The sequence below is a fragment of the Peromyscus californicus genome, unplaced genomic scaffold, assembly GCF_007827085.1.
Source record: "Peromyscus californicus insignis strain IS unplaced genomic scaffold, ASM782708v3 Scaffold_11__1_contigs__length_118956290, whole genome shotgun sequence".
Classification (NCBI taxonomy): domain Eukaryota; kingdom Metazoa; phylum Chordata; class Mammalia; order Rodentia; family Cricetidae; genus Peromyscus; species Peromyscus californicus.
The window spans coordinates 39169896-39189034 of record NW_026294402.1 but is presented as its reverse complement, the minus strand read 5'-3'; the positions used below and the strand labels follow the sequence as shown (position 1 = coordinate 39189034).

The window sequence follows — 19139 nt, the reverse complement described above, 5'->3', positions numbered from 1 at the left end:
AAGGCTGGAATCTGTGTATCCCAGGAGTTCCTAACTTGTGAGTCGAGACCTCTTTTGGGGGGGGGGGGTTGGTGGTGGAGCATATCAGATATTTCCATTATGATTTGTAACAGTAGCAAAATTGCAGTTATGAAGTAGCAATGAAAATAATTTTATGGTTGGGGTCTTAAAGGGTTAAATCATTTGGAAGGTTGAGAACCACTGTGTAACCCATACTGGCATGAACTTCCTGATCTTCTTCTGTAACCTCCCTCCCCAGGGCTTGGATTTCAGGTATGGACTACCACACTCAGTGAGTTGTAGTTCTTTATATATATATTCTTAATATTAATCTTTGATTGCTTATGACATGCAATTTTTTCCTCATTTTCTCATTTTGTGAACAGTACTCTTGCTGCTTTCATTAATTTTGTGTACCTCAAAACAGACTAGTAGGATGTATACTGTTACCATTGCATATATAAAACTAAGTCCAACCCAAAATAGCACACTGCTTGGCACCAATACCTGCTCAAAACTTCTTAGACATTGTCTTTGTTGGTATTGTTAACTACAAAGAGAAAGTGGGTCGGCTCCAAAAGGCCACAGGACAGGTGGGAGCGAAAAAAGCAGAAAGCCGCAGTCTGTGAGCAGAGCCAGAGGTCACAATAATGCATCTGCCCTCAAGAGATGGATTTCCAAGGTCCAGCTTAACATTCCACTGAACTCGGAACCAGCCCCGCCCCACCCCGCCCCGCCCCGCCCCGCCCCGCCGCCTCGCCCAATCCCAAGGCCGCTTCCGGCCCGCCCCCCTGCCAGCCGCCAGCTAGTGTGCGCGTGCGCCCTGCCGGTGTTTTGCCTGCCATTAGTGGGCGAGGACCGACAACGCCCCTACTTCCGGCGCAGGGTAGAGACCAGACAGGCGCGGCGCTCATCGATGATGTCAGCTCCGGTTGCCTTGCTGAGTCGGAAGTGGGAACCTTTTGGTCGCTGTGGCTGTGAGGTGTCGTCGTTGCTGCCCTTTCAGGCTCTGGTAAGACAGAAGGTATCTTCAGGGGAGGAAAGTGTTGGGACTGCGGCCGGGGTTCTCAGCTAAGCAATTGCCAGTGCAGGCCTCTGCACACTTGCTGCTCTCCCTTACCTGACCTGGGTCCCTCTTCTTGAACTTCGACCCTGTCTGATCTGGAAACCCTTATGGTGCTCCCGCGTCGGGTGTCTCTGCACATGTTCTTCTTTGCCAAACCCTGCTAGAAAGGACCCGAATGTCGGCTGTGGCTGTCTTTCGACTTCTTTTATCTAGGACCTGCTCACGGTGGGTGGGTCTCCCTCCTGCCCACGAATCTCTTGCCAAACCCCAAGATAAAATATAAAGAGTGGACGACAGAAAGCCAGATGCAGAAGGGACGAAATGAAGCTAGAGTCATAGTAATCAACCCAGTTGAGTGCATGTAGCAAGATGTTGATGTTTAAGGCGAGTGATGGGCTTGTCGCTGTAACTCTTCTGAGATTATGCTCGAGTTTTTCTTGGACTGAGAAAACATTCTCAGATTGAGTGACCACAACTCAGAAGCTTTGTATTTAGTGGTGTTCCCTTTAGGATCCGTTTTTGTCTCCTAGAGCAAGAATGAGTTTTGTCTCGCCGTCATTGACTTTTTTGATTCCAGAGAGAAAACTATAAAATGCGCCCCAAGACAGGATGCTAGGTTTTGGTGGAGTTTGGGTTTTTTTCTTTTTTTTTATTTGTTTTTTGTTTTGTTTTGTTTTGCTTTTGGTTGGGGTGAGTATGTGTTTCACTTGATGAGGTCCTTCTAGCTTGCAAATAAATGTGTTACAAGGATTTTTGTTGCGATACCGCAGGTAGCACTAAAGGTATTTCTAGGTAGAGCATGTTAGCCTGTAAACATTTTTTTATTCCAAAATAGAGACTTTATGGAGTACGATTTGGTACAGCTTAATTGGGCTGGGGGCAGGAAGTTGCTGGGATTGGAACACAAGCGCTGGTATGTATGTGTGTGTGTGTGTGTGTGTGTGTGTGTGTGTGTGTGTGTGTGTATATATATATGTTATATATATATATACACAAATACTAAATGCTCTAGCATTGAACTATACCCCACCCCACCCAACCCTATCCATAGAGCTTGGTTTCGACAGTCTCCGTTTTAAAGTGCTACTGGTAGTTCTACTTTAAAACCAGATCAGACATGATCTTAAAATATCTGTACGCTCACAGGAGCCAATAGTTGCCTTAAAGGATTAACATTACTCTACATAAGTGAAAGTTTAAATCAGGAGAGGATGGAAGAAATTTATGGGACCAATGGTAGACACTTCTTATAGATGTAGACTTTTGCAGTAGGTATGCAGAGTGAAATTTGTTATCAAGGAAGACTTATTAAAAACATATCAAATCCAAAAGGCTTATTAAAAACAAATCAAATACAAAGGCTTTGAAGGGCTAGTGGTTGTACCATCCCAAAAGCTAACAACGGAATGGGTGTGTTTCTGTCTGGCAGCTGAAAACAAGAGATTTGGGTTTTTTTTTTTTTGTTTTGTTTTGTTTTTTTTTGGTTTTTCGAGACAGGGTTTCTCTGTGTAGCTTTGCGCCTTTCCTGGAACTCACTCTGTAGACCAGGCTGGCCTCGAACTTACAGAGATCCGCCTGGCTCTGCCTCCCAAGTGCTGGGATTAAAGGTGTCCGCCACCACCGCCCAGCGAGATTTGTTTATTTTTATTACTGTTATTGTTAACTGTTTTTTCTAAAAGGATATTTTACTTATGTGTACATGTGTGTTTCTGTATGTGTGTATGCCACATGTGCAGATGCCCCCAGAAGTAAAGAAGGACATTGCATCCCCAAGAGCGGGAGTTGCAGGAAGTTATGAACTGCCCCACATGGGTGCTGGAAACTAACTCTGGTCTTGTAGAAGAGCAGCAAGTGCTCTTAACTGCTAAGCCACTTCTCCAAGCTTTTGTTTCTTTCTTTCTTTCTTGTAAAGATGTTTTTTTAACTTTATTTATGGATGTGTATCTGTAAGAGTGTGTGGATACCTCCAGAGAACAGAAGTGGTTGCGAGATCCCTCGGAGTTGGAGTTGCAGGCGGCTGTGAGCTGCCCAGTTATGGGTACTGGGGTCCAGGCGCTGGTCCTCGAATAGAGCTGTAAATCATCCTAAAGGAGCCATCTCTTCAACCCTTCATTTATTCCTGAGTCAGGGTCTCACTGTGTAGCCTAGACTGGCCTCTTGCTTCCACTTCCCAAGTGCAAGGATTACAGGTGTGCACCACGGTACTCAAACTGAGAAATTTAAAACAAACAAAATACCAAGGTTCCATTTTATGAGACTTTTCTTTTCTTTCTAGGTACTTTAATTTACATGTGTAAGCTCAATGACTATATCTAAACTGGAATCTCCACAGAGATTTTCATCAGATTATCAGCCCTCCTTTTCCCTGTAAGTTATTACACCATTTAGCCTTGTTTCTAGAGAAAGAAATTCTCTGTACTGGTTTTAAGAAAATACAAAAAAGATGAGTTTAGTAGGGTAGGCAAAAACCGTTGTGGTGGTGGTTGTTGTTTGTTTTGTTTTGTTTTCTCAAGACACGATTTCTCGTTTGTGTGACTAGCTGTCCTGGAACTCATTTTGTAGACCAGGCTGGCCTTGAACTCACAGAGATTCACCTGGGTCTGCCTCCCTAGTGCTGAGATTAAAGGCGTGTGCCATCACCGCTCATCTCAATTATATTTTTAAAAATTACTCAAGCCAGGCATGGTAATTCATGCCTTTAATCTTAGCACTTGGAGACTGAGGCAGAGAATCATTACAAGTTCAAGGCCAGCCTGGGCTACACAGTGAGACCCTGCTTCATTCAGTAACAGCAAAGGCCTGGAGATGACTCAGTGGGTCAGAGCTATTGATGCCCTAGCATGAGAACCTGAGTTTAAATCCTCAGCACCTACATAAAGAGCTAGATGTGTCCACATGTACACCTGCAACCCCAGCACTATGGGCAATGGAGACAGGTAGTGCTTGCTGGCTCTCATCTTAGCTCCAGGTTCAGTAAGAGAGCCTGTCTCCAGTGAGAAAGGAGAGTGATGAAATAGGAACCCAATATCCTCAACTGGCCTCTATAGCTGTATACATATATGCCTCACACCTGTATCACACACACATACACACTTAAAACTGACTTATACAGTTACGGACTTTGCCTGCATACCTGTGTGCCTCCCCCCCCCCCCCCTCTCTCTCTCTCTCTCTCTTCAAGCTAATTTTTGCAATTAGTTAGTCTGGAAGGTGGCAACCCTAGGCTTGTGTTTTACTAGTCTAGCAACCAAAGAAGAAAGAGTTCCCTTCTTAATCGATTCAGCCAGAAGTCCAAAGACAATGTTCACTGATTCCTATAAGCCTTGATAGGGTCTTTTGCTCATTCTTAGATCAGTCACTTTGTCATCTACCCCGCTTCTTGGAACCGGTGGATGAGATCAATGCATCTGGATATATGTCTTGAGTGGAATTGATACTCAGAGGAAAAAACTATGGTAATATTGAGGAAAAAGATGCTATTTTGTCTCCGGAATATTGCCAAGAGTTCATTATACGTTTTGCCATCTTTGGAGTTCAGGATACCTTGGGGTAGGGGAACGGTGGTAGGGAGCCAACAATGAGAGGACAGTTGAGTGTGGCATCACATGAATTAGAGGAGAACTAAGCTTATCCAGTGGTTATATGGGAGAAAGTCTCTCAAGGACTGTTAATTCCAACATAAAATATGATACTTTTTATTAAGTTCAACTGAATATACATGGCAAAAAAAAAAAAAAGTAAAGCAGCATCTAAGAGTTCATTTCCTTAGAGTAGGAAAGCCATGCACCATCCTCGAGGAGACTAGAATGACTGGCAGTCACTATGGCTAATTAGCTTTTAGCTCTGATGCAGGAAAAATAGCAGAGGCCATAAAGCAACTGACCGAAATATCTCAGAAGTGCCAAGAAGTGATATAAACTCTCTTCCTCTAGTAATTAAGGGTAACTTTTCCAATTTGTAGTAGCTTTTGTTAATACCATTTTGTAAGGAACCTTACTTCCATGAACTGAAGGTAAGCTAAGCGTGGTGATTTGTTCCTATAATCTCAACACTGGGGTGGCTGAAACAAAGAGGGTCATGCACTCAGGCCAGCCTTGGCAAGACCATATAATGGTGATGCACTCCTGTAATTCTAGCACTCAGGAGGCAGAGACAGGAGGAGCATAAGTTTCAAGCTAGCCATCGAGTTCCAGGGAAGCTTCGGCTTTATAGTGGGGCTCTGTCTGTCTAATTAACTAATTAACGAATGGTGATCAAATGTTCTTCCTCCTCCCTATCCTATCCCCTCATCTTTGAGGTGTTTTATCTCTATCATGTTAGTCTACCTGACAGTTGAATTTGTCTTTTGAATATAGAAAAATAGATAAGCAGTAAAAATTAGTATAGAATCAAAAAAGACTAGTCGAGCATAATGAATGCCAGTAACTCCAGTACTCTAAAGGCTGAGGCAGGAGGATCATGAGTTCAGGGCCAGCCTCGGCTATATAAAAAGATCCTATCCCATTTTAACAGAAAAAAAAAAGAATGTTTAGACTTTAGTTGAAGAGTGATCTGTAGTTTTGTTTTTGTTTTTATTTGTTTGTTTTATGTGAGGAGATGTTTTGCCTGCCCATATGTCTGTGTACCATGTGCATGCTTGGTGACTGTGGAGGCCAGAAGAGGGCATCAGATGCCCTGGGATTGGAGTTACAGACAGTAGTGAGCTGCCATGTGGGTGCTGAGAATTGAACCTACGTCTTCTAGAAAAGCAGCTGGCACTCTTAATTGATGAGCCATCTCTCCAGCTCCAGATCTGTAGTTTTAAACCTATGAGTAGAATTAGGTTACTTAATATACATGAGAGACCTACAAACATACAGCTAATCTGATTCTGTCCTTGATCCAGCATTCATATCTGATTCAGCATTCCAAATCTGAGTATCAAGCCAGGCATGGTGGTGCATGCATGTAATCCTATCACTTAGGTGTATGCAGAAGAATTAGGAGTTCAAGGTCCTCCTGAGCTACATAGTGAATTTGAGCACCCCCTCCCCTCTCCATGTAAGAAAACCTGCCTTTTAGAAAAAGAAGAAATCAGTTCCTGTATAGCTAAGGAATTCCCAGCTTCAGCCCTGCATTGTAGCGGTCTGGGCAGGTGCCACCTTGTCCTCTGCATGTGAATGAAAACTAGTCTGCCAGCTTAAAAACTTGCGGGAAGTTCATAATTCTCGTGGTACGTCTCAGTGCTGTGGTTACAGTTAGTGGGAACGGCAGCCGCTGACTGTTTGAGCTGTGTCCAGTTGGTAGGTTTGTAACCATCTTGCCAAATATGTCTTGAGTTTGGGAACAGGAATTGGCATGTCTTACTCCAGAGCATTTTCAAATGCGTGGTGCTCAAGAAATGGGAAAAGAACAAGGGCGGGTCCACTCCAGTGCTTGTGTTATCTGTGCTTCTGAATCTAATTCTTGTCCTTTGCCTAGCCCCGCCCCCTAGGCTGGATGGAGGAGACCCTGAAGTGAAATGACAGACCAGGAGAATAACAACAACATCTCAAGTAACCCCTTTGCTGCTCTTTTCGGCTCCCTGGCTGATGCCAAGCAGTTTGCAGCAATCCAAAAAGAGCAGCTGAAGCAGCAATCTGGTGAGTAGAGGAGCCAGTGGCAGCAGATGCCACGACCCAGAGCCGGGCCTTCCCAGGGGAAGGGCTCCTTAGGAAATTAACTGCTGTTAGAACTTAAGTTTGGGGCAGAAGTTGTTTTGCTTTTATTTTCTGTCTGTCTGTCTTGTTTTGAAGACAAATGTTGGTTTGTTGTTGGCTTTCACGGCTTGCTTTGTCTGAGGGGCCTCCCCTATGCTGTCCTTCCTCACATAAAAAGAGGTTGGCTAGCAGGTGGTTCCAGGGGGGCAGGTGACAGACGTGACCCCGAAGCTGTTGGGTTGCTTCAGTAAAGGGAAAACTTGTCTAGTAGTACTTTGTAGCACAGGGACACCAAGGTGCTGTGGGAAGCATGCTGCATGCAGGTGTAGAAACCAGATGTAAGAGAGTCATAAAAGCTTTCTGATCTCTTTACAAAAAAAGAGTTGTTCTTAAGCCAGCACTTGGGAAGACCTCTCAGGTGAAGTCTATCTTTGGTTCTGCTGAGTGGCCCCCTTTGTAGCTCACTGCTGTTTAGGACAGACTGCTAAGAATCTAATCTTAGCTTTAATACGAAAAAAACGAAACTCAGAATAATCTCTCAATAGCCAGAAAAGTGTCTTTCCTCATTTGGAACTGAATTTAAGATTGAGTACAGCTCCTTTCTATCTGGAGACAGACCGGAGAGATTAGAATATATTTGTCCCCTGGGACAAATTGTCCCCTGGGAGAGTCACAACATTCAAACTAGAAATGACCACCCCCCCTCTCCAAAAAAAAATAGTGGTTTTTTTTTTCCTTTTGATAAAAGGAGAAGTGGTTTACGTTTTCCCTTCATTTATTTAAAAAGGTATATAGTTGAGGTGCGCTGCTGAGTTTGGCCTTGCTTTATGACTAGGATTGACCAGACAGGAGGGAAGGTGATAGGGGAAGAGGAGGTTGTGGGGGGAGGAAGAGAAAGGAAGTGCGAGGCTTTCGAACTGGCTGTGAACGGGCTGAGAGCATCGTAAGCCGCAAGCTGCAGGAATAGAGCAAGGACATGCTTTCTGGCACAGGCTTGGTACCTCATCACTTAGTTTGTTCACACTGAGCTCCTCATGCCACCAGGTCCAACCTGTTTGTCACCAGCAATTAGTATTCCGCCAGAACCCTTGGCCTCCTGTGCTGAGCTTCAGGTCTATGAACTCATACAGGGAAGCATATCTTACTTCTGAGAGTTTGGTCCAGATTTTCAGAATACCACTTCGTCAAGAAAGAAAAGAAGTCGGGGGGCTGGAGAGATGGCTCAGCGGTTCAGAGCACTGGCTGCTCTTCCAGAGGTCCTGAGTTCAATTCCCAGCAACCACATGGTGGCTCACAACCATCTATAATGAGATCTGGCACCCTCTTCTGGCATGCAGTCATACATGCAGGCAGAACACTGTATACATAATAAATAAATAAAGGAATGAATGAATAAATAAATAAATCTTTAAAAAAAAAAAAGAAGAAGAAGTCGGCCAGGGAGTGGTGGTGCACACCTTTAATCCCAGCACTGAGGAGGCAGAGGCAGGCAGATCTCTGAGTTCAAGGCCAGCCTGGTCTACAGAGTGAGTTCTAGGACAGCCAGGGCCACACAGAGAAACCCTGTCTTGAAAAAGCAAAAAAAGAGAAAGAAAAGAAGTCGTCCGCCCTCATAGTGTCTTCTAACTGGCAGGGACTACTTTTCCAAGGACATCCCTGTGAGTGCCCTTCGGAGAGGCAATCTTTGAGTTGCTCTATAAAACATTAAAGGAATTCAGTTAATAAAGGTAGGAAAAACTAGAAGACAAGATGTGACAGCAATTTAAATAGCAAATGATGAAAATCCCAGTCTCACTAATCTATAGGAAAATGCCTGTTGAGACTACAGTTCGGGGCTGTTGAGATGGCCCAGTGGCTCAAGGCTCCTGTTTCCAAGACTGATGAGTTCAGTCCCTGGGATCCTCGTGGTGGAAAAAAAGAAAAGACTCCAACAAGTTGTCCTCTGACCTTGCATGTGCTCTGTAGCAAGCATACAGCCAACCACACATACACACTCTAAAGAAATGTAATAAAAAAATTAAACAATTAGGTTTTTATTTGTTTGTTTAAAATGTCAAATTCTCGTCTTTATTTTTGGTCATGAGCATGTTTTAACAGCCTTGGTTTATGCATGCAACTATAACATCAGAAGCAATGCAATTAAAAAAAATACAACTTTTTAGAAAACTCCTCAATGTTCACTTCACTTTATAAATAGCTGGGTGGAACAGTGTGTTTCTACATACACTGACAGTTATAATCAAGGTCTGTATACAGAAACACATTGTTCTACCCTACATACATGTCATAAACACACAACAATAATAAGTAATTTTTTTAAGCCTATAACAGTGGTACCAGCCCCTAGGACTTGAAAAGCAAAATCTCTTCATACACACATGATATGAAGTGTCCACCTAGGAGAATGCATACAGCAGGATTAGAGAGGTACTAAGAGTATGTGATGTGGCATTTTCCTCAAATTAAGTAACTTGAGCATTTGGGACATGTTAACTGTTTGACTGCATCACATTAACTAGTCCTAAGTGGCAGGCACTACCTGTCCAACATTTCATACAGAGCAGGTACTCAAAACATGTTGGCAAGTTGCTCAGATTGTATGGTACACTTACTGAGTAGACCCGTGTTTAAGAGTATAATCTCAGGGTCCAATAAAGAAACATCAACTTGACTTAAAATAGTTCACATAACTTTACATCTCCCTAAAGAAAGCTTGTATGTGTCTGGTGGATGTTGAATTGATGGTATAATGTTAAAAACTGGCCAAAAATGACCTAGCACCCAAGGCTCCCAAAGTGTAATGCTAAAACATCTCCACTGGAGGGATTTCAGTAATCTGAAACTTTCAAACCTGAGTGGCCAAACTGGTCTCCCTCAAAGGAGTGCAAGGAGCTTCCAAGCTCAGGAATCATGTGAGTGTTCAGCTTTCCTCAAATGAAACGGTGAATGCTACAGAGGTAGCATGGTTTACCAAGTTAACTTCAAAGCCCCAAAACAAAAGAACAAGGTTATTTTTCAGTTGTATTAATAGAACTGTCTAAAGTTTACAGTTCGGGCTCGCTCTTGGATACCTTGTCAATCTCATCTCCTTTTGTATCATGAGGGCATTCATGAGTCCACGCTCCCCTTGGCCCAGTGGCATCTATTGCCACATCGATGACAGAATCGGGAGTCATCCATCTCAGGAACATGAGGAAGAGATAGCTGAAGACAGCCAGCAAAGCGAAAATGTGGCCTGTAAGTGGGCCACAGTGGGAGGTGAGCCTGGTCAGCCTCTCGTGCATCGGCAGCACAGTTTCCTTCGCCACCCTCTCGTACACCTTCTCAGTCCTCTCGGCCACGTTCCGCCAGGTGTAGAAAGCCTTCACTACGTTGTGGATATTTTCTGCATCTGGGAACATCCCCGACTTCACTTGGAAAATAGCTTTTTCCAGCCCTTCACACAAAGATTTTACCGAAGGTTCACATAAAATAATAAGATTCTCCGGAAGCACTTCAGGGATCCCACCAACCTTGGTGCTAACAACCCGTAGACCACAGCTGGCGGCTTCCAGGATCGCCATGCAGAAGGCTTCGGTCAGGGAGGTGTTAAGAAAAATATGTCCTTGAATTAAGACATTTCTGACATCCTTGTGTTCTAAAGCTCCCAAAAGATGCACTCTGTCATGTAGTTGGTATCTTTCCCGTACTTCTTCCAAAACGATGCTCTTTGGTCCCTCTCCCCCAATTAGGAAATTTAACTTGGGATATTTCTGACAGAGTTCGGGTATTATACCACTAAGCAAGTCGATCCCCTTTCTGTAAACCAGTCTGCTCACGACAACAATGGTTATTACACCGCCATGCCTCCTAAGTGGTCCTGGGGTGAAGTCAGTAGGATCTACAGCGTTAGGGATGACGGACACTCTTTCAGGGTTTAGTGCTGCCCGCAGTACAGTGTTTTCCTTACTTGTGTAAGAGACACAAATGATGTGGTTTGTGTCACAGAGAGACACAGTTAGAAGCTTGTTTGTAAGCACAGAGCTGACATCAGCAAATCCAAAAAGGGAATGGTCTGTGAAAACTGTGTGAAGCCTCATTGTCTTGGCGTGGAAGAGAGCGTCATGGGCCATGGCAGAAAAAGAACTGTGGGAATGGATTATGGTAACTCTCTCCCGGACAAATATGTACCTGAGCAATGGCAGACTGTGGAAGAGAGTCGTGGCTGTAGATTGGTTGTACATGACTCTGAGAGGCAAGTAATAAACTTTGAGGCCATTGGTGAGGTAACGGATGCCCTTTCGATTTCCATAAGCATGGGTGATAATTATGACCTTATGCCCCCTCTCAATGAGGCACTGAGAGAGCTGGTAAATGTGGCTTTCCACACCTCCCATGTTTGGGTAGAAAAAGTCAGAGACCATGCATATATTATGTGTGCGGGTGCTGTTGGTGGACGGCATCACTGAGGGGCGCTGCCCATGCCCACCTCCTCCTCTATAGGCCATGCTGAGTTGGTGCAGGAATCAGTTCTCAGTGCAAGCCAGTTAAGAAATGTGTCTTCTGTCACCTGAAGTTCACAATGCAATGATTTTTCTCCTTACTGAAGGGTAGTAGTGCTCAAACAGTCCCCTTCACATTTTTTCTTGACCTTTCTTGTAGTCATGTGGGCCTTTCCTCCATAAGTGCTTTCTTTTTAGTAGGCTCCTCTGTTTCCATGGCACCTCTGTAATTAGATCAAATTTATTAAAATTAAGACATATTTTCTCATACTCCTAGCTAGTTATGTAGATGAAAGCAGTCTCTTTAAGAATAACTTGTTAACTTTTAAAATACTTAAGTGCTTTAAAAGATTTTGTATTATGTTCATTTGATGGGTGTATGTGGAGGTCAGAGGATAACTTGCTTTGTTCAGTTCTCTCCTTCCACCATGTGGGTTCCAAGGATTGAACCCGGGCACCAAGCTTGGCAGCAAGTGCCTTTATCTGCTGAGCAATCTCACCCACCCTAAAGTTTTCAAGCTCTTTGAGCCAACAATTCTACTTCCTAGATTTTTTTTTAAGGTTTATTTATTATATATACAATGTTCTTCCTGCATGTGTCCCTGCAGGCCAGAAGATCTCATTATAGGTGGTTGTGAGCCACCATGTGATTGCTGGGAATTGAACTCAGGACTTCCGGGAGAGCAGTCAAGTGCTCTTAACCGCTGAGGCATCTCTCCAGGCTCCTTCCTAGATTTTTGTCTTACACAAATGCTCACCCACATAAACAAAAACAATTAGATTACATTCAGTGCTGTATTACTTAAGGTCATGAAACCCTGGAACAGTTCTCATGTTTACTTAATAAATAAACATGGAGTTTAAGTGACTACATAAGTCACAGTAAAGGCAAAAATTACATCACAAAGCAACTATTAAAAGGTATGAGATGGACTGGGCCTGCTAATGCAGGCTGATGACCCAGCTACTCAGGAACCTAAGGCAGGAGGACCAGAGTTCAAGCTGTCCTCCCCTGCAGAGTTTAAGGCTGGCCTGGGCAATAGAAGACACTGTCTCAAAAAATCAAAAAATAAGGCTGGGGATAGAGTTCAGTTGGTAAAGTGCTTGCTTGCCCTGGGTTTAATCCCTGGTACCACATAAAAGCAGATGTGGTATGCATCCCTTTGATTTGGGGAATTTGGTGGTAGAGACAGGAGAATTAGAGGTTCAGGATCATCCTTATAGGGAGTGTGAGGACAAGAGGAGGCCTGTTTCAAACACACACAACACACAGGATTAATCCATGGAATGAAGAAGGTCTCTAAATGACTTCCAGGGAATAGTGTTGGTGTTGATAAGGCCTAATGAAGGGCTGGTGAGATGGCTCAGCAGTTAAAGAGCATGTGATGCTCTTGCAGAGGACCCGGGTTTGGTTCCCAGCACCAACATGGTGGCTCAACCATCAGTAACTCCAGTTCTAAGGCTTGAAAGCCCTCTTCTGACCTCTTCAGCCATAAGGCACACACACATTGCACATATATACATCCAGACAAAACACCTATAACAAACAAAAATAAATAATTTTTTAAAGCCAGTTGAGAAGCTAGAGATGACCCAGTGGTTAAGAGCACTGGCTTCTCTTCCAGAGGTCCTGAGTTCAATTCCTAGCACCCGCATGGCAGCTCACAATCATCTGTGACTAGTACCATGGGATCTGATGCTTTCTGGTGTGCAAGCCTACATATAGACAAAATACATGTGTGTGTGTGTGTGTGTGTGTGTGTGTGTGTGTGTGTGTGTGTGAAGCCAGTTAAGACGGCTCAGTGGTAAAGGCACTTGCTTCCAGTTCTGATGACCTGAGTTCAGTCCTTGGAATCCACATGGTGGATGGAGAAAAAGGACTTCCCCAGGTTGTTCTGTGATCTCCAAATGCATGTCATGGCACATAAACATACACACATACAAAAATAAGTAAATGGTAAAAAAAAAAAAAAAATGTTTTAAAGTGTGGTACAGATCTGTCATTAAACAACAACAAAAAAAGATGGAGAGATGGCTCAGCATGCACATTCCCACACAGAGTGCATACGTACACATCATTTTACACACATCTTTAAAACAGTGATCCTCATGAGATGGCTCAGCAGGTAAAGGTGCCTGCCACCTGGTCTGATGACCTGAGTTCAGTGCCCAAGACCCACAAAGAAGGAGGAGAAAATTGGTGTTGCTACAGGCTGTCCTCTGACCTCCAAGTGCACACTGACACACGTTCCCCGCACACAAAAACCAACATCAAAGAGACAAGGAAAGAAAGGCAGCTGAAAAGCACATCCGTTTTTTAAATAAGAAACAATGGTAATGAACATTAGCACAGGAGTCTGGAGCACTGCAGATTAAGCAGCTATCTATAGGGTACTGGTTTGAGCAGCCCTTCTACAGGATAGATTCCTGAGTGTAAAATTACCACAACTACTGTATTCTCCAGGGAAAGGCCATACATTTAAAATAATTACTGTCATTCGATCTATTTGGTAGTTATTTTTTCTCTAAGGAAGTTAGGTAATGTTGCTAATTTTGTCACAGTGGGGTACGATTATGGGTGGAAGTGATGAAGCTTACTGTATAGAAGACAAGATTTATAGCCGGATTTCAGACTCCTGCACTTCACTTGCCTGGCTTGAGTTGCTCACTAATGAGATGGATGATTTGTTCCACACCTGCACTTGTCCTCCTGGTGGTTACACTCATTCTAGGTGGTGTGTTTTGTTCTAAGGGAGGAGCACACTGTGTAACGGCTTATGTGTTCCGGCAGATGAGCTCCCAGGAAGCCCAGATGACTCCGATAATAGTGTGTCAGAGAGCCTGGACGAATTTGACTACTCTGTGTCTGAGATTAGCCGCTCCTTCCGGTCACAGCAAGAAATATGTGAGCAACTCAACATCAATCACATGATCCAAAGGATCTTCCTCATTACTCTGGACAACAGTGAGTTGCAGACTTGCACCCTCCAATTGGTTGTCTGTTCTTCCATCCTGGCTTAGGCGAGGGACTCCTTGGGCTCTTAGAAAACTGCTGTGTCTAATGGAGCACAGGGTTTATTTCAGTAAGTTTAAAAAATAAAAACAGTATTTTAAAAGCTTAAAAACAGTATTTCAGCCAGGCAATGGTGGCACACACTTTTCATCCCAGCACTCGGGAGGCAGGTGGATCTCTGAGTTCAAGGCCAGCCTGAGCTACAGAGTGAGTTCCAGGATAGCCAGGGCTACACAGGGAAACCTTATCTCAAAAAACAAACAAACAGTATTTCTACAAATCTAACCTCTGTTGCCATTTTGGTGCTGACTGGGCTGTGTAACTACATGTCTGTACTACTTTTAAAAGGAAGTAAAAAGAGTAGCTAACTCCATTTCTTCTTACATGGATGCTGAGAGGTTCAGACATGTCTTACCTGTGTGCCCTATCCGTAATTCAACCCTAAAGTTAATGCTGGTATCTGGAATTTTCTTCCGAAATGTCGTACTGAGGGTTCATAACAGTCCATGCTCTCTAACTACTTTATGTATCAAGATCACTCTAGTATTCCTGAGTTCAAGAGACTTGCTATCAGGATCAGTTGTTGTAAGCTGAGCACAGCTGTACACGCCTTTGGTCTCCAGTACTGGCGAGGCGGAGGCAGGAGGGACCGCTTGAGCCTAGAAGTTAAGGGCTAGCCTAGGCAACATAGCAAGACCCGGTCTCAGAAAAGGAAAACAAGACAAAGCAGTGTCATGGGGACAGAGACATTACCCTTAACCTATCAGATGAAAAACTGTTTCACAGGTGATCCAAACTTGAAAAGCGGGAATGGCATCCCCAGCCGGTGTGTGTACTTGGAAGAAATGGCAGTAGAGCTGGAAGATCAAGACTGGCTTGATATGAGCAATGTTGAGCAGGTACCACTCCTGATTATGTGCAGACCACAGCCGCGCTGCTAAATCCCGGTCATTCTCCAGACACGACTTGGCTTGCTTCCACCTCTTCCACTGTGTGTGTATTCCTCTCTGGCCACACATCAGGATCCACACATTGTTTAAGAACCAGTTAAAGCCGGGCGGCGGTGGCGCGTGCCTTTAATCCCAGCACTCTGGAGGCAGAGACAGGCGGATCTCTCTGAGTTCGAGGCCAGCCTGGTCTACAGAGTGAGATCCAAGACAGGCACCAAAACTACACAGAGAAACCTTGTCTCGAAAAACAAAAACAAAAACAAACAAAAAAAAAAGAACCAGTTAAAATGCCTTCATAGTTGCCAGAAAAGAGTTATCATTCCCTCCTCCGAGTTCCTTATCTTATCCATTTCTTATGGGAACTGTCACTGTCTCTTGTGGCTTTTTATTGAACCTGTCCTATCACTCCTATTAGACAAGGCCCATCTCTTTCTTACATACTTTCACTCTCAAAAAAATCAAAATCAGGTTAGGGAGATGGTTCACAAGCAGGTCTGACTCCCCAGCACCCACATGAGACTGACTGGCCATGTGGGACAACAAAGGAGAGGGGTAGAGAGAAGAGGACCTCTGGGGACTTGTTGGCCATCCAGCTGAGCTGAAAAATGGTGAGCTCCAGGTTTAGTGAGAGCTCGGGAATGAGGTGGAGAGCGACAGAGCAGGACACCCAGTGCCCTCCCCTAGCCTCATTCTAGCCCTCAGGAGATCAAGTCCAGAAAGCCATCGTCCATTAGGTAGAACTGTTTCCCAGGGTATCAGAGCCCATAATAAGCGTACTGTGCCTTTGAAAAACTGATTAACAGCTGGGCATGATGGCAGATACGTTTAATCCCGGCTTTGAGAGTCAGAGGCAGGCAGAGCTCTGAATTGAAGGCCAGCCTGGCCTACATAATGAGTTTCAGGACAGCCAGGGTTACAGGAGAAACCCTGTTTCAAAAAACAATAAGGAGCCTAGAGAGATGGCTCAGCTGTTAAGAGCATGCACTGCTCTTAGAGGACCCAAGTTCAGTTCCCAGTACCCACATCATATGGCTCACAGCTGCCTGTAACTCCAGTTCCTGGGGAACCAATGCCTCTGACTACGATGAGTGCCTTCAGTCATGTGCATATATCCACACAGATACACATAATTAAAAATAATAATAAATGTTTAAAAAAATTGAGTGGTCTGCAGAGCAAGTCTGTCTGCAGAGAGGCTACACAGAGAAACCCTGTCTCAAAAAAAACAGTACAATTGAGAGGGAAGACTGATAACTTGGCATTTACCTTTCACAGTTAAAGCAATCAGAAAAGTAGATTTCACATGTTTTGTCCCTGGTTCTTCCCCCCACATACACACCCTGTCGTCCCCCCCCACCCCACCCCCGCCCCGGAGCTGAGGACCGAACCCAAGCGCTCTACCACTGAGCTAAATCCCCGACCCCTCATCCCTGGTTCTTAACACCATTCAATAAGTGACAATTTGCTGACTATCCCAGACACCTGAGTCTTGCTTTATAATAACTATGTATATAATATCTTAATGTTCTAGGATGTACCTTGCAATGGATTGTATTTGTGTTGATTTTTGTTAATAGGCCATCTTTGCCCGGTTATTGCTTCAAGATCCAGGAAACCACTTGATCAGCATGACTTCTTCTACAACGTTAAATCTCTCTGCTGATCGAGATGCAGGGGAAAGGCACATCTTTTGTTACCTTTACTCCTGCTTCCAAAGAGCCAAGGAAGAGGTAAAGGAATAAGCCCCATGGAGTTTTAGATTATCCTCTTGAGTAACTTTAGCATGTGAGTGAGGGTTGGATCAATGTCTTTCATGTCATAATATATATGTATATCATGGCATATCTGGAACAGAGTATTCATAGCACTATGAGATTGCCATAAAGCCTTAGTCTTTCTGTGGCTTGGGTTCCATCTCTCTTCCCAGTTAACCAGTGCCTCTTATTCTCTCTATAACTCTCTAGAAATCACACCCTTAAAAAAAAAAAAAGACTAGCCGGGCGGTGGTGGCGCACGCCTTTAATCCCAGCACTCGGGAGGCAGAGCCAGGCGGATCTCTGTGAGTTCGAGGCCAGCCTGGACTACCAAGTGAGTTCCAGGAAAGGCGCAAAGCTACACAGAGAAACCCTGTCTCGAAAAAACCAAAAAAAAAAAAAAAAAGACTAAACACCTGATCAGTCACATACCTGATCAGGCACAGGCACAAATATTGCTACAAGTTCAGAGCCAGCCTGGTCTCCATGTCTACACAGTGAGTTCCAGGCCAGCCTACAGTACATAGTGAGACTGAAATAAAACAACATAAACCAAGCAAAACCCTTCTCTGCTAACAGCATTTCCAGTGAATGAAAATCCTGAATTGGGCTAAACTTGACATCTTCAGGATTAGAATTTTATCAGGTGATCTTTTAAGCCAAAGAACAAGTCCGTCATGAATTTCCAGTCCCCAAGAAACCAATACTGCCAGACAGTGGTGGCATACACCTTTAATCCCAGGCATAGGCAGGTGAGTCTCTGAATTTCAGGCCAGCCTGATCTACAGAGCAGGACAGCCAGAACTACACAGAGAAATCCTGTCTCAAAAAAACAAAAACAAAAACAAAAAAAGAAGAAAGAAATCAATACTGTTTGGGGACGTGATGTGTGTTCCATTCTCTTTACTGTACCCACCCTTGCTCCATGTTATAGAAAACTGTGTGCTTTTCTCTCTGTGTTGTAGATTACCAAAGTTCCAGAGAACCTGCTCCCTTTTGCAGTACAGTGCAGGAACCTCACTGTGTCCAACACTCGAACAGTTCTCCTCACCCCAGAGATCTATGTTGACCAAAACATCCACGAGCAACTGGTAGATTTGATGTTAGAAGCCATTCAGGGAGCCCGTGAGTATAAAAGGAAGGTCTTTCAACATCTACATTTAGAATACCAATTTAAAACTCCTTAAAACACCGCTAAGCTGGGCACCTTCAATCCCAGCACTCGGGAGGCAGAGCCAGGCGGATCTCTGTGAGTTTGAGGCCAGCCTGGGCTACAGAGGGAGTTCCAGGACAGGAACCAAAACTACAAAGACAAACCGTGTCTCAAAAAACCGAAAATAAAGAAAAACTCCTCTAATGGTTTTAGAGTCTTAGAGCCATTATGATTCTGATAGAAATTAAGGAAGACAGCTTACACCTTGATCTTTAGGCCTCAAACCATCAGAATTCTAAAAAATATCATAGAGGGGCTGGAGAGATGCCTCAAAAGTTAAGAGCACTTCTAGCTGCTTTTCCAGAGGACCCAGGTTCAATTCTCAGCACCCACATGGTGGCTCACAACTATGTGTAACTCCAGTTCCAGGCAGATCCACTGCCCTCTTCTGGCCTCCACAGGCACTGCATGCACTTGGCACACAGGCATACAGGCAGGCAGAACACCCACACACATAAGTAAAAGTAAGTAAATCATAGAGAGCCAGTGTTTGGAAGTGGGTACACAGCTCATTGGTCAAGCGCTAGTGGAACACTTGCCTGACATTCACCAGGCCTTTGATTCATTTCCTGTACCACAACAGAGACAGACAGACGGAGAGAACGTGAAACAGTGTATACAGACATAAAAACTGACATGGCCTCCTTCCTTTCTCATCTGTCTTCTGTTAGATTTTGAAGATGTAACTGAGTTTTTAGAAGAAGTCATCGAAGCCTTGCTGTTGGATGAGGAAGTTCGAACATTTCCTGAAGTCATGATTCCAGTGTTTGATATTTTACTAGGCCGAATAAAAGATCTGGAGCTCTGCCAGACCCTACTATATGCATATCTGGATATTCTTCTCTATTTCACTAGGCAAAAGGATATGGCCAAGGTAGGTCTCAAAGGCACCCTCTGCTCATAGTGCTGACAACGTGGTACTTGGTGCTTCCTGTCCTGACAGCACTCTCACATTGCCCAGAGAAAGCCAGATATGGTATCATG

The 19139-nt window shown here is 44.1% G+C and overlaps 2 protein-coding genes across 4 annotated transcripts in view; one reads left to right on the top strand and one right to left on the bottom strand.

Annotated features, from left to right (window-relative positions):
• The first annotated feature begins 885 nt into the window (after positions 1 to 885).
• The window catches only part of Ube4a (ubiquitination factor E4A), a 52394-nt gene continuing 34140 nt past the window's right edge, over positions 886 to 19139 (top strand). The window contains exons 1-8 of one of the 3 annotated variants that reach the window (XM_052758617.1): positions 892 to 1012; positions 3342 to 3433; positions 6527 to 6687; positions 14017 to 14190; positions 15025 to 15137; positions 16766 to 16918; positions 17908 to 18067; positions 18827 to 19029. In XM_052758617.1, coding sequence (XP_052614577.1) covers positions 6567 to 6687; positions 14017 to 14190; positions 15025 to 15137; positions 16766 to 16918; positions 17908 to 18067; positions 18827 to 19029 — 924 coding nt within the window. In that variant the 5' untranslated portion in view covers positions 892 to 1012; positions 3342 to 3433; positions 6527 to 6566. Of the gene's footprint in view, positions 1025 to 3341; positions 3434 to 6526; positions 6688 to 14016; positions 14191 to 15024; positions 15138 to 16765; positions 16919 to 17907; positions 18068 to 18826; positions 19030 to 19139 lie in introns of all 3 variants that reach the window. The other 2 variants (XM_052758609.1, XM_052758626.1) reach the window with 2 other exon arrangements.
• LOC128122860 (phosphatidylinositol N-acetylglucosaminyltransferase subunit A-like) overlaps positions 8179 to 19139 on the bottom strand; it is a 38897-nt gene continuing 27936 nt past the window's right edge. Inside the window, exon 2 of the mRNA XM_052758640.1 lies at positions 8179 to 11449. Within this exon, the coding sequence (XP_052614600.1) occupies positions 9789 to 11231 (1443 nt within the window). The 5' untranslated portion in view covers positions 11232 to 11449 and the 3' untranslated portion in view covers positions 8179 to 9788. The remainder of the gene's footprint in view (positions 11450 to 19139) is intronic.